Source organism: Callospermophilus lateralis, chromosome 1 (genome assembly GCF_048772815.1).
Source record: "Callospermophilus lateralis isolate mCalLat2 chromosome 1, mCalLat2.hap1, whole genome shotgun sequence".
NCBI classification, from domain to species: Eukaryota; Metazoa; Chordata; class Mammalia; order Rodentia; family Sciuridae; genus Callospermophilus; species Callospermophilus lateralis.
The window spans coordinates 181945357-181962012 of NC_135305.1; the positions used below are offsets into that span (position 1 = coordinate 181945357).

Genomic DNA, 16656 nt, shown 5'->3' on the forward strand with positions numbered 1-16656 from the left:
ATGAGCAAGTTCATTGCAAGAATTCCCCTATGTCAGTTTTGCCTACTTCACTCCTAGAGCCACCAGAAGAATGCAGCTCCCATTGATGGTCAGTTACCCTTCCTGTTGGAGTCAGAAGCCCAAGAACTCTGTATGTGCAGGATTCTCTTCTGTCTCTCATCAATATCACACCCTCAGTGAGCTCAGGTCTCTGGGTTTCAAGCACCACCTGTGTGCTTCCGTAGCTAGAGCAGAGACCTCTCCTTAAACATCAGCTGCCATATATCCCACGGCCTACATTTTATCTCCTCTTGGGTCTCTAAAACATCTCCAGTGTCACATGTCCCTACATGAGCCACTGATTTCACCCCTTCCACCTGCGCCTCACCTTCCTCATCTTGGTTGATGACAAGTCTATTCTTCCAACTTCTCTGACCCCAAACTTGAACCTTTCCTTGCCTCCTCTTTCTCTCACACCACATATCAATTCATCAGCAAATCCTATCAATTCTTTCTTAAAATATATCTGCAAGCTGCCCACTTCTCACCACCCTCCACTGATGCCACTTTGGTCAAAGCCAATAATGTCTTGACAGAACCTGGGAGAAGTTGGTCTTCTGCTTCTGCCCTTCGCTCCCCACTGGCTGATTCTCAACCTAGCATACAGAGAGACCCAGTTCAAGTCCAAGTCAGGTTGTTTCTCTCCTCAGCTCAAATTCTGCAAAGACTCCCATCTCACTTGGATGGAAAGCCGAGATACCTTCAGTGCTCTCCAAGGGATGTCCTGCAAGATTCTCCACCCTCACCTCCCTCACTCCATCTCCCATCATGCTCCACCCTGCCTGCTCTGCTCCAGCCCTTTGCTGTTTCTCAAGCCAGGCACACTCTTGCCTCAGAAACTTCACATTTGTTATTCTCTGCCTAACACACTCATCCCCAGGTAGCTGTATAACCCTCTCCCCTACACAAAGGCTCAGTCTCCCGTGAACCCTTTCCTTACCATTCAAGGTTATTTTCAACCCCCATCTGTGCTTAATGTTTTCTTCATAGCCCTTGTCACCATATGACTCACTGTATATTTTAATTAATCATCTCTTTGTCTCCACTATTAGCATGTAAGCTCCATGAGACACACACTGTTTTGACTGTTTTATTCATTGCTATAATCCCAGTTCCCAGAACAGTTTGGCACACAGTAGGTGCTGGGGTGGGTTGAAGGGAGTTTTGCAGTTGAAGGAGCGTGCCACACCTGCTCCAGCATACCCTCCCCAGTGGCTGGAGCACAGTGCTATTGTGGGAAAAGGAGGGGCTTACATGCTGTCATCCCCTTGTTTTCAGGAGAGCAGGGGATGTGGTTCCTAGGAAGGGAAGGAGAGTTCAGTCCAGCCTGGCAGATCACCTGTGGGAGGCTGAGGGTGCAGATATCCAGGCAACTCCTCCCCTCTATGTCACAAGTGCAGCCTTTCTGCACCAGGAGGGAATACTCTTTCCTACTCCTTTGGGTGGGGAAAGAATTCTTCCTATGAATGAGATTCAAATCGGAACTCTTGGGACATTCCTGTTTTGATTTGGTTCTAGCAGTGACGCCTTCGGGTTGTGCAAAGCCTGGGAACATTGAGGGCATTAGGACCAGGAGCGAGACGCTCGCTTGGCTCTGGGCTGTGTCTGGCAGAGGGCTCTCCGCTGAGCAGAGCTATGTGTGAAAGGAAATCAGGCACTGCCTGCCGGCTTTACATCTGTTGATCTGACCTGACTTGAATTGTCCAAAAGAGGGACGGCTGTCAGCTCTGCTGCACTGAGAACCCACCAGCTCACCCCAGACATCTCATAGCAGCCTGACCATTCATGCAAAGGGGGAAGGAAACACATGGGACTAAACACCTGAGCAGAATGGATTCATTTTTTTTTCCCCAAGGAGAAAAACAGGGTAAAAGGGGAGCAAGCAATTCAGTTTAAAGTCCTTGTGAATGGGCTCTCCGAAGGCAATTAAAGAAAGCCACGCAGAGGACCTGGGGTGAAACTGGGGTCCTGTGGACTTTCTGATAAGTGGAAGCAGGTTTTACACATGCTGTTGGCAAATGTCAGATGGGAAAAAAGGAGCAGGTTAAGTGACTGGCAAAAGAAACTTCCAGGTGGAATGAGCAACCAGGTCCTGCTGCAAGCTTGAAGGAACCTGGAGCCGGATGAGAAAGCAAACTTGAACATGACCTGTTGCATCTGGCAAGTTGTAGCAACATGCTCCTAAAGAAGCGGTACAGGCATGGACCGTGCAGACTTCAGTTCCTCCTGCTGTTCCTGATGCTGGGATGCGTCCTGATGATGGTGGCCATGTTGCATCCTCCCCTGCACACTGGGCAACAGGCTGTCACAGCCCAGGCCAACAAGCACACCCCTGGAAGCCGGTACCACCTAGACTTTGGGGAATCTCAGGAATGGGTCCTGGAGGCTGAGGATGAAGGTGAGGAGTATGACCTCCTGGAGGGCCTGCCGCCCTTTATCTCGCTGCGGGAAGATCAGCTGCTAGTGGCTGTGGCTTCACCCAGGGCCAGAAGGAATCAGAGCCAGGGCAGGAGAGGTGGCAGCTACCGGCTCATCAAGCATCTGAGCAAGAGGCCAGATGAGGAAGCCTCAGAGAGGGACTGGGGGGCCGAGGAGGAGGATGGGGAGGTATCAGAAGAAAAGGAGATGACCCCACTCAGCCTGGACTCACATGGCCTCAACGAGGCGCTCAGTGCCCGCCTGCCCCTTCACAGGGCCCTGCCCGAGGTGCGGCACCCGCTGTAAGTAAGGCCCTCTCTTTCCCTTCTCTGGCGTGGCGGGATCAGGCGGCAGCAGAGTGCAGGATGCTAAGCCTCCTCTGTTGCTAGGGCAGTGCTTCTCAAGATATGGTCCCTGGGGCAGCATCAGCCTTGCTGATGAGGCACTTGTTAGAAATGCTGATTCTCAGATCCTATCTCAGACGGGGGTGGGGGGGCGGGGGGGGGTTCCAGTGATCTGTATCTAACAAGGCCACCGGGTGAGAGCCACTATCCCGGGAGAACAGAAAGTGAGGAGTTCTTGCTTGTTCATTCTCTTCCCTGCCCTAGGCTCTTGTCCTGTCTTTAGATCCTCAGGTCACACAGCTTTATCTGTGTAACACACAAAGAAAGTTAGAGCAGATGTTCTCCATGCACTGTCCAGTTCTAATACTCCAACTCCAATACATTTTTACATGAGCTTATTGTTAGTGTTTGCTTTTATTTTGGATCAGAATAACAATTGCTTTTTAACATTTATGTGGCTCTTGCCATGTGCCTGGTTTTAATTTAAGAGCTTTGCATGTTCTAACTCATGAAGTTCTATGAAATCCCTTACCACTCTGGAGATTGGGTGCTAGTATTAGCATCCTGCTACTTTTATAGGAATGAAAAATAAGGCATGGAGAGACCAAGTGGCTTTCCCACAGACACAACTAGTACATACCAAAGCAGGAATTTGAATTCCGGCATTTAAGCTTCAGACTGCCTAAACCACCACTCTGTGCCACCCTCCTTAATGTGCTAGACCAAGGGACTACTTCCAGTGCTCCGGAGCTAGACTACTGTGCTGACTGCAGCTTAGCCTGCCCCAGCCCCAGGAGGCAAGCTGAGAAGTGTGCATGACATGCAGATCTGTGCCCAGGGAGATGGTAGGCTCATGCTTTACCCTCTGGCCCTCCCTTACCATGGCTGGCCAAGGGGAAGGGGGTGGGGCACTGCTTACCAGCCTCCAGGAGCAATGCAGCTGGTTCGTTTGGGTGATCAAAGGCCCTTCCCTAGAAGTCATGGCTCTTCCCAGAGCTCAGAGGGTTTCCTGGAAAGCAAACATATCCTGTAACCCCTTGAAGCAAAAGGATATGTGTAGAGCAGCAGCTGGGAGCAGTGCATATGCTCCTCCAATCCCTGATTGGTCCCTCTCAGGCTTGCTGCTCTGCCACTCAGGCTCAGGGGCATGCAAATGCAGGGTCAGCACCTGGGTGTGAGCACCTCCTTAAATTTTGTACTCTGGTGCCTCATCACCTCACCTGGGTCTTCCCATCCCTGCTGCTCTGACCACAGGCCTTGGCTTATAAAGCACTTTTCAGGAAACTCCCACCCCATTCCAGTTTTGTGCTCTCAGCACCCTGGAGTTTAGTACTTAGTACAACTGAAGCTAAATGGTCATTGATGTATTTATTTGTTCAATGCCTGCTTCCCCTGCCATGCTGTGAGCCCCAGTGAAGGTTAGCACTGAATTTGTATTGTATATCCCAGCATGCAGTAAAGAAATGATTGCCGAATAAAGGAACAGTTTTCAATTTTTTTGATGCATTTTCCCATTGACTACAGCAGGAAGAATATCCTCATTTTGCAAATAAGAAACATTACCTCAAACAAGAGACTTTGGCTACCAAAGGAGTGTGCATGTATGCTATGCATGTGTGTGTTTGTGTTCGTGGATGTACTGCATATTGTATGTACATTGTGTTGTGTATATATTACATAGAAATGCATGTATGTTGTGTGTAGTGTATGTGAATTGTGTATTGTGTGATTCCTGTGTGCTTGGTGTGTATCATGTATGTGGTACGATGTGCACTTATTAGAGCTGTGCGGTGTGCTGTCATATGTGCATGCATGTTGTGGATGTGCTGTGTCCATAGTAATAACATACATGCACTGTGTCCATGTGTGTTTGATGTGGTGCTCGTCTTGCATATGATGTATGTGTGCAGGCGTATCATGTTGTGACCATGTTGCATGGGTATGACATGCTTGTGTGTGTACTGGGTGAGTGTGTATATTGCATGTGTTACACGTTATAAATGCATTTTGTGAGTGCAACCGGAGCTAGACTACTGTACTGACTGCAGCTTAGCCTGCCCCAACTCCAGGAGGCAAGTTGGGAAGTGTGCATAACATGCAGATTTGTGCCCAGGGAGATGGTATGCATGAGTAACACACACACAAACTTGCACAAATATGTATTTGTGCAACTTTGTATATGTATTACTCATGCATCCTGAAGAAAATGAATGTACTGTATGTACATGGTACACAGTGGGTGAATTTTGTGGCTTGAGCACTGTGCACAGGTATGCATATTTTGCATGGATGTAATGTGTGTGTATATTGTGCATGTTATGCATTTGGTGTAATGAGCATATGTATTGTGCCTGTGTGCATATGCACACATTGTAATGTAATGTTTTGCATGTGAATATGGTACATGTGTGCAAATGTATTTGTTTTGACTGCGTTGCACATTTGTATTGTGTGAGAGTGTTGCACATGTGTTATAAAAGAGCTGTGCAAGCCAGCACGGTGGTGCATGCCTGTAATCCCAGCGGCCCGGGAGGCTGAGGCAGGAGGATTGCAAATTCAAAGCCAACCTCAGCAACTAAGTGAGGCCCTAGCAACTCAGTGAGACACTGTCTCTAAATGAAATACAAAATGGGGCTGGGAATGTGGCTCAGTGGTTGAGTGTCCCTGAGTTCGATCCCTGGTACCCCTCCCCCCCCCAGAAAAAGATCAACAATGCTACATGTTATGCCTGTGATGCACATGAGTGTGGGATAGGTAGGTGTGTAAGCATGTGGTACAAGTGGGTACATTTTGTGCCAGGTGTGTTTGGGGTGAGCATGTATATGTGTGCATATGTGTGTGCACCACTTTGGAGGCTACTTCTTTCAGCCAGAGTAACCCACTGGTTTTAGTTTGCCTGGGACTGTCCCCATATGAGCATTGAAAAATCCCTGGCAGTGGGGAAACCCCTCAATTCCAGGCTAAGCAAGACAGTTGGTCTCTCCACCCCAGCTTGCCAGGCCTCCCACAGCCACCACTCTGTGTGGAGGTGTGCATCGCCCTCTGCTGGCGTCCACCGCTATGTGCAGACAGGTCTCGCCCCCAGACTCCTCTATTTCCATTCCGCAGGTCACACCGCGACACTCATTGATAGGACATTCCTGCGAAGCTAGGCAACAACGCCCACCCTCCCTCCTGCGCTCTCCTCCTCCCACCGCTCTTCTAGACTCTTAAAACCGGGTCTAAATGCAAGACACGAAAGAAATAGCCAAGCATTACGCGTCTACTGTATGCGGACCCTGCATCACCGCTTTTCCGGCTTTCCCACCAGGGCTGGGAGAGAGAACAGGTCGCTGCCTCCTGCGCAGTGTATTCGGTGCCTGCCCCAGAGCTTCTTGCAAGCCCATCCAAACTCCTTATCCAGACAAGCATCTCTGGCCTCAATTCTTTCCAAAGAACCCCCACACCCGCCCTGGCCTTTGTCCAGCCCCCTGTCTGGGCCCCAGGCCTTCTCTCTGAGTACCCCTAGAGTTCAGTTTGAATAGAGGACTCTCAAAGAAAGTTAACAATAATGCAAAGACCAAAAAAAGAGAAAAAAATCAATATAAAAGCCATCCAAAGACTGCCTCAGGCAAGAGGTAAAATTATAGTGAATATTTATTGAGCACTTACCATGTACTAGAGACTCTGCCAAGAGGTTTTCATTTATTAATCTGCATAGCAAACCCATGAAGTAGGTTTCATTTAGTGAAGGAAAAAACTGAGGCACTGAAAGGTGGAGAGACCAAGTCATCTCACAAGCGTGACTGACACCAAAGTCAAACTCAACCACCATGCTAGACTTTCTAATTCTGCCACTTCCCAGGCCAGGGATTGTGCAAGTCACATGGGATGGAAACATTTCTATAGTTTTTCTATCTTGAAGTGGGGGAAATGTAGGTAGGTCCCTGAGGAGATATGTAGGAAGAGGCTAGCCCAGCATCCTTGGTGGTCCTGAGACACCTTGTGTCTGACCACAGAGCACCAGAGGAGCTGTATCCCATGAAATACTCAGTCCCAGCTAGACACAGACTCAGCTTTTGCTCACAGTGAAGGGAGACCTTGAAAATCCTCTGCAAGAGGAAGAAGTGAAACTTATAGCATGGTATCCATAAGGGTGGTGTAAATCCACTCTAACTTCTTCACAAGACAGCCCATACTCACAGGGATGCTCAGGGAGGGCATACAACTGAATCAGAAAACACAGATGAACTAAAGAGAAGGGCCGAGGATGGAGTCGCAAACTGAGGCATAGGATTATCTCAGCCCTGCTAAGCTGCTGTCAACAAGGGGTTGGGGAGGAACAAGTCTAGCCACTTAGCCTTATGCAGCACTGGTTGTTTTCAAAGTTGTCCTTTGATCATCCTGGATCCCATGTAGGACAATGGATTCCTAGGATCCAAGAGGCTCCGCATGAGCAAGTGTTTCATACCTCAACATCCAGGGAAGCAGCTCTCCAACTTGAGTGCACATTCAAGCATCCAGAGGACTTGTTAATATACAGATTCCTGGCCTCCACCCTGCCCGCTTCGCATTCAGTAGGTCTATGTTGGGGCTCAAGCATTGGCATTTTTACAAGCTCCCAGATCCTACTTCTGCTGATCTGATATTACTTTGAGAACCACTGCTCTGAGGCACAGAGTAGGGCTTCTCAAACTTTAGCAGGTCTGCCAATTACCTGGGCAGCTTGTGAAAAAGCAGAGTCTGATTCCATAGGTCAGGGCAGCAGCCCAAGAGGCTAAGCTCCACAGACAACACTTTATAACAGCAATGGGCTACACCACTGATTCTTCTGGATGCATATTAAAAACATAGCCTTTCAGCCCCTACTGGCTTTCCATAGTTCTGAGTCAGATACCAGTAATCTGAATTTTTAAAGATGGATGCTAGACAGATCAGGGAACTACTGGTATTGAAAGTGAGTGGAGAGGTAGTTAAGTTCAGGAAGGTTCCTCCAGACAGGTGGTACTGGAATCAGGAAATAAAGAAGAGAGGCAGAGAGGAATATAGTGTTCCTCATGATCCTGGGAGATTTTCATGAAATATAAATATCAGCTTAATTGCAGTCAGTTTTATTCTGTTTGCACCAACTTATAACTTGCATTAAACTTGGATTTAGCCCATGTTTTATGGACCCACAAGTGTGACTAATTCAAACTCTCATAGAAAAGTGACCCTGGAGTTGAATCCTGGTCCTGCCTCTTACTGTTTGACCTTGTACATGTCACTCAGCCTCTCTGAGGCTCAGTCTCTTCAACTGTAAAATGGAATGATAATGATGGCCTTGCATGGGATTGCAGAGAAAAATGATAAAACATGTGTTGATCCCCCTTCCTCCAGTATTAAAGTTCAAGCAGAAGGTTCCCTTTATATTCTTCAGTAAAGGCTGGGGAAGTAATTTGGAGAGACAGAGAAAAGGTTGAGCTGTGGACTCATCACCGTTCTTTCTCTAAGCAGTTATTTTCTGTCCCTGGGGGTTGCTAAATCATCACAAACTTAGAGGCACACTGGAATTATCTGGAGAGTCTTAAAAAGTCCTGATACTCAGACCCTACTTTAGGGATTCTTATTTAGTTAGTCCAGGGTGAGAGCTGGGCATGCAGCATTTTAAACCTCCCAGGTGGTTCTGATGTGCAACCTGGGTTGAGACCCAGGATTGTGAAGCACCAGTCGGTGGAGGGCAAGGGCTCTCTCTTCCCTTTCTCCTCCCTCCTGCCTGAGAGGCCATGCTGGGCCAGGGCAGGGGCCAGAGAATCATTCTGGCAGCAGCTTTGTTGTCTAGCAGTAAGCAGTGTTGCAATTCACCAGGTCCATTCAGTTCACTGCCAAGGCTCTCTCCCTCCAGGCTGTGAGTCACTTGGGGTGACTCCTCGCCCCTCTGTTGACTCTAACAGCCTGGCCTGCAAATGAGAGAGGAGTCAACGGACAGGACATCAGTCAACCTGAGAGGCAGGGAAGGAAGAGTGAGAACAGGAATGGGCTGGGGCTGGCATCAGGGCTGGACCTCAGCTCAGCCCTCCCCACCTGCCACCCCTACCTCCTGCTAAAAAGAGGAAAAACACCCAACATGGTCAGCACAAGCCATGCTTCTGGGGACTGGCTGGCCACACCATAAAGGTAACCTACCAGCATCAAGCTTTTAGCCCTTAGGGCTAGTGTGGACATGATGGGGCACCCCTCCTCTGGATCCGTCACCCCTCAATGGGATTGTGGTGTGCACAGGGCTGAGTATAACCCCTATGGTCAGGGCACTCAGGGTAGCCATTGTGGGAGGGTTTTGTTATGTGCTTCTGGACAAACCCAGCTGGCCTTGGGGGTCACGTTAGAGGAGGTCAGACTGCACCTTGTCTTTTTAAATTCCTGTGGGAGAAAATTGATTTTATTTACGACGTGTCTCTCCAAGCGTGGTCCTCAGACCAGCAGCACCAGAAATGCAGACACTAAGGCCCCATTCAGACCTCTTGGGTGAAAATGTCTATTTTAACATGATCCCTAGGTGATTTATATTCATGTTAAAGTTTGAGAAGCTCTGATAAGGCTAATGGTTCACAGTGTGGTGGCACATTAGGATCCACTGGAGAGCTTTACAAATCATCATGCCAGCTCCAACTCAATTAAATAGGATTCTCTGGGACTCTAAGTGATTCCAAGGTGCAACTGGGCCTGAGAACCACCAATTGAAGTCCTCAAAGGTGAAAAGAAACTGAGATACTCAAGTTACTGGAGACAATGGGGTTATGCATGTTGACATTTTAGGGGGAAACAAGGGTCAGAACACCAAGATATGGAAGCAACACTTTATTGGTGGCACCATGGCCCAGAGGATAATTCCAAAATCTGAGTCCTGAGCACAGCAGGGCTTTTATTTTTATATATAAGCAAGTTTGGGGTACCTCAAGGCAAGGGGGCTGGTGCAATTCTATTGGGGGGTGCATTCTACATTCCTTATATGGTTGCAAGCTTGTCAACAGCCTAGGGACTCTTAGCTCATACAGCTTAGGGACTTCTACTGCACTGAGCCTAAGGGGGATTGTTCTGTCAATCTACTTTTTTCCTGCGTCTGCTACTGCAGTTATCTTTTATAGGTACCTGTTAGCCACTGCAAGCCTCTATGGTTAAATGTCAATGAGCAGAGCTGCTGTGTGTCAGCATGAAAAGCCACAGCCTGACAGATACTAAACTGCTAAAGTTGCTGTTCTGTCCTACCACAATATGGGGAGTAAGGAAGGAACAGGGAACTATCCAGGCCAGACCAGAGGAAGGAGACAGGTGAGAGACACATGGTCCATACTACTTTGAGGGGCTTGGCCCTCTTGACGTCCTTCATCAGGAGGTGCTAGGCCCCTGCTCCAGCATCCTGCTCTCTGTCAACTTACCTACTACTGTCTTGCCACTGAACACTACTGCCCTCTACTTGAGCAGTGGTCCAGGGACCAACTTCATCTGCCTCAGCTGAGAACTTACTAGAAGGGCAGTTCTGCAGGCACCCCCAACCCGGCCCACTGTAAATCTGCACTTAACCAGCTCCATCCGGAGCCATTCGGGTACACGTTAATATTGAGAAGCATGGCTGCTGCCTGCCTTCTGCAGCCTCACATTTGTCTTACTATCTGCCTCTCATATTCCCACCTACCTCCTTATACCTTCTTGCTCTAGGATTGCCAAACATAGAATAGGGACTCCCTACCTGGATCTTTTCTTACCATGCTTCCAGCATTTTCCATCAGCTACGGGGTGAGTGGATGCTCACTCTCACAGGACTTCTTACTTCAAGGGAAATTACCCTTCAGTTTAACAAAATTAAATGGAAACCTCCAAAGTCACCTGGGTGAGGAAGGAGCTTGGAGGCTTTTGTTCCCAATGGCTGTCTGAATGATAAGGATCATTTCACTGTCAGGCCAGGGCTCTACAGAGATTACTGTAGGTCCAGCAGGGAACAGGAGCTTCAATCACTCCTGTGGCCTCCATCGCCTGTGATCTTTGGATGTGCTGCCATGTTGCACAACTCCAAGAGGCACCATTCCAAGGTGATCTCAGTGTGGCACCTGCTGGGATCAAGCAAGGCAACAGATCCAATGGTGGGGATGTGATTAAGTGAGATAGTGCCTGGGGAAATTCTACTGTTATTCCCAAAGCACCTGACCAGGTCCTCCATTGTCCCCAAACTGCAGAGACATGCTGAAGGACAACCTCAGAGACATGTTAATCAGCACACAATGACAGTTACAGCTTTCAGTTATTGAAAGCTTGCTGCGAACAAAGCACACAACCTAAACCTTTGCTTATCTAATCTTTACACAGTCCTCTAAAGTAACTCCTTTATTATCCTTATTTTATAGATGAACAATTTGAGGCTTAGAGAGGTATACAGCCACATGAGAGGCTTGCAAGAAGTAATTATTAACATTTGTTGAGCTCTTACTATGATCAAGGCACCGAGCTAAGTACTTCATACACATTAACTCATTTGATCCTCTCAGCAGCCCCCTTTCACAGACGGGGAAGCTGAGGTTAAGCATGCTCAGAAAGGACTTAATGGAGTCAAAGGGTTGGCAAGAAATGAGAATTGATTACTGAAGATGAAAATAGGTCTGAGGATCTGAAAGTTCTCGAAAGGAAGGATGGTTTTTCGGTTTTTATCAGTAGCCTAAGTCACATAAGGACAGGCTCAGCATTTGAACCCAATGACCAATCCTGGTCTCCTGTCCATTTCACTCCAGTCTCCTCCTAAGATGCCCTAAACTAATAGTTTTGGAGCAAGGTGGGCGGAGTTTGGCTGCTCTCAGGGGATCTACGTCACACTCAATTTCTCCACTTCGCTGCCACTTGTGCCTATGAGTATAGAGAGGACTCATCCATTTTTCCCATCCCCAGGTGGCTCTGTGCTGCCCTCAGACAGGTGAAGACCATCCCAGAGCCTGTAAATCTGTTCAAATGGCACGTGTCTTTGCTATCCCTTCCTTCGTCTGGTATCCAGCTTATACCATTCACAGGTCTCTCTGCCACCAGAAACAAGATAATCAATCATGGGTCCCCTTAAAATTCCTTAAAAGGCCCTGACACACAAGGCCTTGCACCCTTCTGTTTATAATATTGAGTTCTGTCATTAGGGTCTCTGACACCAGCAGCGGGGGGCTCACGCAGAGCAGGTGCTGGTCCACCCCTGAAATATCAGACTATTTCCATGGTTATTTTCAGCTCTGGTTTCCCAGCAGTTCTGCAGTTGCCTGGAAAGATGGCTCACAGCAGTTTGTGTGGGGTCCTAAAGGCTGTGTGAGTTTCTTCCCCTGGAAGAGGGGAAAGGATCCTCTTTGAGCTACTGCCAGGAGACCTTCCTCTCTGGCATGGGGACATATCCCCCTCAAGGGTCCACCAGGCCCTGAAAAACCCTTAGCAGCCTGTCAGTTTGCCCTGCTCAGCTCTCTGCCCATCCATCAGCCTGTCATCTCTTCTGTCACTGTGAAAACACACTTAGCATCTGTTCATGAAACCCAAATAATTCAGGACCAAGAGGAGTCTATGAAATTCTCTTTGGAATGCCTGCTTCCCTGATTTTCCATCTCCTGCAAAGGGAGCCCATAGAATCAAGAACAATGCATCTCAAGGCTGCAAGAGCCTTAGAGGTACCTTTTATAGTAACGGTGTATTTGTTAATAATGGCAGCAGACATTCAGGACTTTCCCCAATGTTTTATGAGGGTCAGTTGATCTTCACAGAGGCCCTAGCCAGTGGGTGCTATTGTTTCTATTCTGAGGAAACCAAGGTGCCAAGAGCCAACTAACTTACCCAGGATCATTTGCACAGGTGGTAAGTTGCAAAACTCCAGAGACATAATCTGAATTGTCAGGAGAGACTGCAGTTCTAGAGAATGTTCCGGAAGGCCAAAGAGAAGAAGTCAGGTGCCCTGGTCACCAGCTATTCAGCAGAGCAGGACACTCTCATCTCTTAACTTTGAGAATATGCAAGAAATGTAATCTTAAAGAATTAGAGTTTAAATGAGAATTTGTTTCATTGGAGGGATCTGCGCCACATGCTGGGTGCTGGGTACTTGGTCAGACTTACTCCTCACAAAAGCTCTAAGTGGCCATGGTTGGCATTCTCATTGTGTGCAGGTGTGAAAAATCAGATGTGAAAGTAGATCAGTAGGCCATAGAGTTGATGAAAGATAGCCACAGCTCATGAAGATGATCATAAATACAGTATTTGTGCTAATTACATCCTGTCTTTTCCCCAGATGGCAATAAAATGGTCACTGAGTGCTTACTATTAGACTTTGATTCTCACAACAGGCCTAACGGGCAAATATTATTATCCTTATTTTTCAAATGAGGAAATGTATGCTTATAAATATTGAGTGTATTACCCAAGGAAACTTAGGAAGCAGCACAGTGAAGATTCAAATTGAAATAGGTCTGATTCCAAAGTTGGAGATCTTTCAACCACTTTACTACAGGGACACACACATGTCTGCTTTCCATGTCTCACCTTCTGTGGGTTAGGGTGAAGAAAGGGGTCAGACCTGTGGGTGGGCAAGACAGCCCTACATTATACGGCTCCCACAGGGATTCCAAATCCAGGCCTCTCTGTCCCCAAACTCCTTTCCTATCTTAGAACACAGCCAACCTTCCGGCAATATGCCTGAGTAACAATGTAGGGTTTTCTTTTTTTTTTTTTTTTTCCCAAACCCACTGAATTCACTGAAGAAATCTGTCTTTTCCTAGCCACTAGCCCTGGTCCTAGGACCCTTAGATTTGTCTATACCCACAGACAAGGAAATGGAGAGGATACAAAGGACACTCTGAACGGGCTTGTGAGCAGGATGGAGCAGCTGTGAGGAGGGAGTAGAAATTCTGGAAGTCACAGAATCAGGAAAGGAAAGCTCCAGTAGGAGTAGCAAGTGAGGAGGGAGAGAGTGGAAGAGGGGGATGGAGGGGTGAGAGAGCTCAGCAAAGCCTGCCTTGTGCCTGCACCAGAGCTCTCAGACTTACAGGGAAGCCATGTGCACATTGGCCGTGTTGTTTTAACAGCCCTGAACTCAGACCATAAAAGTTCAAATAAATACGTTCATTGTTTTAAGGATGATTCTAAGGACATCATCATCCATTTAGGGAAATCTTTCTACAGTACATAGGAATTTCTTTAATGAATGAAATTGGCCAAATTATGCCATGTTCACATATGAATATACCACAGTGAATTTCACCTTTAAGAGGAATGGGGGTGGGGGTGGGGGAGAGTACTGGGGACTGAAATGGAGCAAATTATTTTCCACACATGTATGATCGTGTCACAATAAACCCCAATATTATGTATAATGATAATGCACTAATAAAAAATATTTTTAAAATTTGATAAAATCTAAATATTCCATATTTGAGTTAATAGTATTGAACGATTGAACAGTTGATCAATTGAATGGTTATGGAAGATATCATTTGGACACGTTGGTTGAAGGGAACATGAGAATTCTGCATGACTCTTGCAACTTCTTGTAAGTCTTACACTATTTCAAAATCAGATGTTATAAATTGAAAGAAAAAAATTACTTGAAAGAGTGTTGCTTCCCTAAAAACAGAATGTGACTTCTCTGTGTGAGGATTCTGCTGTGGCACACTCTCCCATTTCACTTTGGCTACAAAAATCTCAGAAGCCAATTTCAAATTTGTTCTAGAAATACCTTAGCCCTTAAAAAGCTTCAAAACATTTATGGAAAGAAATAGCATAAAAACTCATAAACAAACAAAAACACTTAGCTAGCATATGAGATGTATGTATGTTTTTTTAATCATGTAGGAATTCCATTTTCTGTTACCTGAATGCACTTACCTAGAACCAATTGACCCCTGTCTGCAGGCAGGACTTTGTTTGGAGAGTCGTCTGTGTGTTGAGAGTTTTCAGCCCTATTGTGGTTGGTACCAGGAATGCTCAGCAGATAAGCAGCACAATGAACCCTGTTTCAGATGCATGTCCCTCAGGCAGGACCAGCCTCAGTCTGGTTGCCATGCTTGCCCATAGTTCTGCCTCCACAGAGGCCTTTAGGTATTGAAGGTTTAGGGTCTTGAGGTAGCCCAGATTCCAGTATCTTGTGAGGAAGGACATAGTTTTTAGCAGTTATGACCCAGAAAGAAGCACTTCAGAAACACATTTTAGGAAGGCACCTTTTGTGAATAAATGTGAGCTCCAGATATCGGGTTGTTATTACAGCTCATTTCATGTTGGGCCCACTCAGATTCTCCACAGACAGAAAGCAAGTGGCAAGCAGCCTACTCTTCTGCACAGAAGAGAAGGAAGCTCAGACAGCCCCTAGATGGGCAGCAGTGTGCACCCTGGGTACCCACCACCCATCAGGAAAACAAAAAGCACATAAGAGCTCTGAAAATAGACTATCCTGCTCTACCACTTGCCAATGATGTGAACTTAAGGATTCTTGTCTCCTCTCTGAGTCTCACCTATAAAATGAATATGAGATAGCATAACCCACAGACTTATTAGGCAGTGGGGGGGAATGTAGTAATACGTGTAAAGGACCAAATAGTGTGTCACATGTAGTCAATCCACAAATGTTAACTTTGTCCCCTCTTCAATAATAACAATAATGAGGTAACGTTTATTATGTCCTAGCTGTTGTGCTAGGTAGTGGAATTTAAAAAAAGAAGAAGAAAATAGTGTTTCTGTCCTTGAATGAATGCCAATTAGTGTTCACAGGACACCATAATGCACATCATCCTACTTAGCCTTGGGACAGTTCTCTGAGGTTGGTAATGTCATTCATTCCTGTAGTACAGATGAGGACAGTCATCTGCCGAGAATGGTGACAATACCCCTCAAGTACAATGAGAGGGGTGTGGATTAAATATAGTAAAAGGAGCTCTTGGGATCTGAGGGCTGGGAGCTAGTAGATGGCACCACTATAGGTATATTGGAGTCTCTTTCCATAGAAATTTTAAGAAAATCCAAGGAGAACTTGGATTGGGTGGAGCCATGTGACAAGGGCAGGTCCACAGAGTGAGCTCAAGGATGAGGGCAGCCTTTTCCTGACATCTCCCTGGCTCTTCCCTGCAGGTGTCTGCAGCAACGCCCTGAGGAGAGCCTGCCCACGGCCAGTGTCATCCTCTGTTTCCATGATGAAGCCTGGTCCACCCTCCTGAGGACCGTGCACAGCATCCTTGACACAGCACCAAGGGCTTTCCTGAAAGAGGTCATTCTCGTGGATGACCTCAGTCAACAAGGTAGCTATGGGTTTCCTCCAGGCTCGCTGGGGTGGGCCTGGACCCCTGCAACTTCTTATGAGTCTTAAACTATTAAAAAAAAAAAAACCTGCAAAAGAATGGGGTTTGGAAACCATTTTAGGCAAGTTCCCCAGATGCAGAGCTCCAGGTGAGAATTCATGTGCAAGGAACTTATTAATAATGAGCCCCTAGGGAAAACCAGTAAGAAAGTGGGGGAAACCAGACAGAAAAGGGGAAGAAGCCAAGGAAGTGGAAAGTTCTGGAAGGGTCCTGGGGAGGGTCACTACAGTCTGATCCAACTGCAGTCTCTCTCTCTCAGGCCCCAGCCTCAACACAGTCCAAAAAATGCTGGAGAGTCACAAGAGGGTGACCTATTTTTGAGGGCTCACTGTAACCTAGAACTTAGGTAAAGAGCTTTACAACTCACTTTGTTGAGACCAATTTACCTACTGTCCAGACAAGGAGGTTGGGGCCAGAGGAGACAACTGGTCAGAGCTGGATCCTGCCAAAAAAAATCTGCTCAAATGCTTCCCCTTCATGACAGGAAACACTAATGAAGATAGCCTGAACAGAAGGTAGACACAGAGAAGCCCCCACCTGACCTTGAG

General features: G+C 47.0%; 1 protein-coding gene across 1 annotated transcript in view; it reads left to right on the plus strand.

The window, feature by feature from the left end:
- Positions 1-2146: 2146 nt before the first annotated feature.
- Galnt15 (polypeptide N-acetylgalactosaminyltransferase 15) overlaps positions 2147-16656 on the plus strand; it is a 40081-nt gene continuing 25571 nt past the window's right edge. The window contains exons 1-2 of the mRNA XM_076842069.1: positions 2147-2759; positions 15882-16048. Of these exons, the coding sequence (XP_076698184.1) occupies positions 2215-2759; positions 15882-16048 (712 nt within the window). The 5' untranslated portion in view covers positions 2147-2214. The remainder of the gene's footprint in view (positions 2760-15881; positions 16049-16656) is intronic.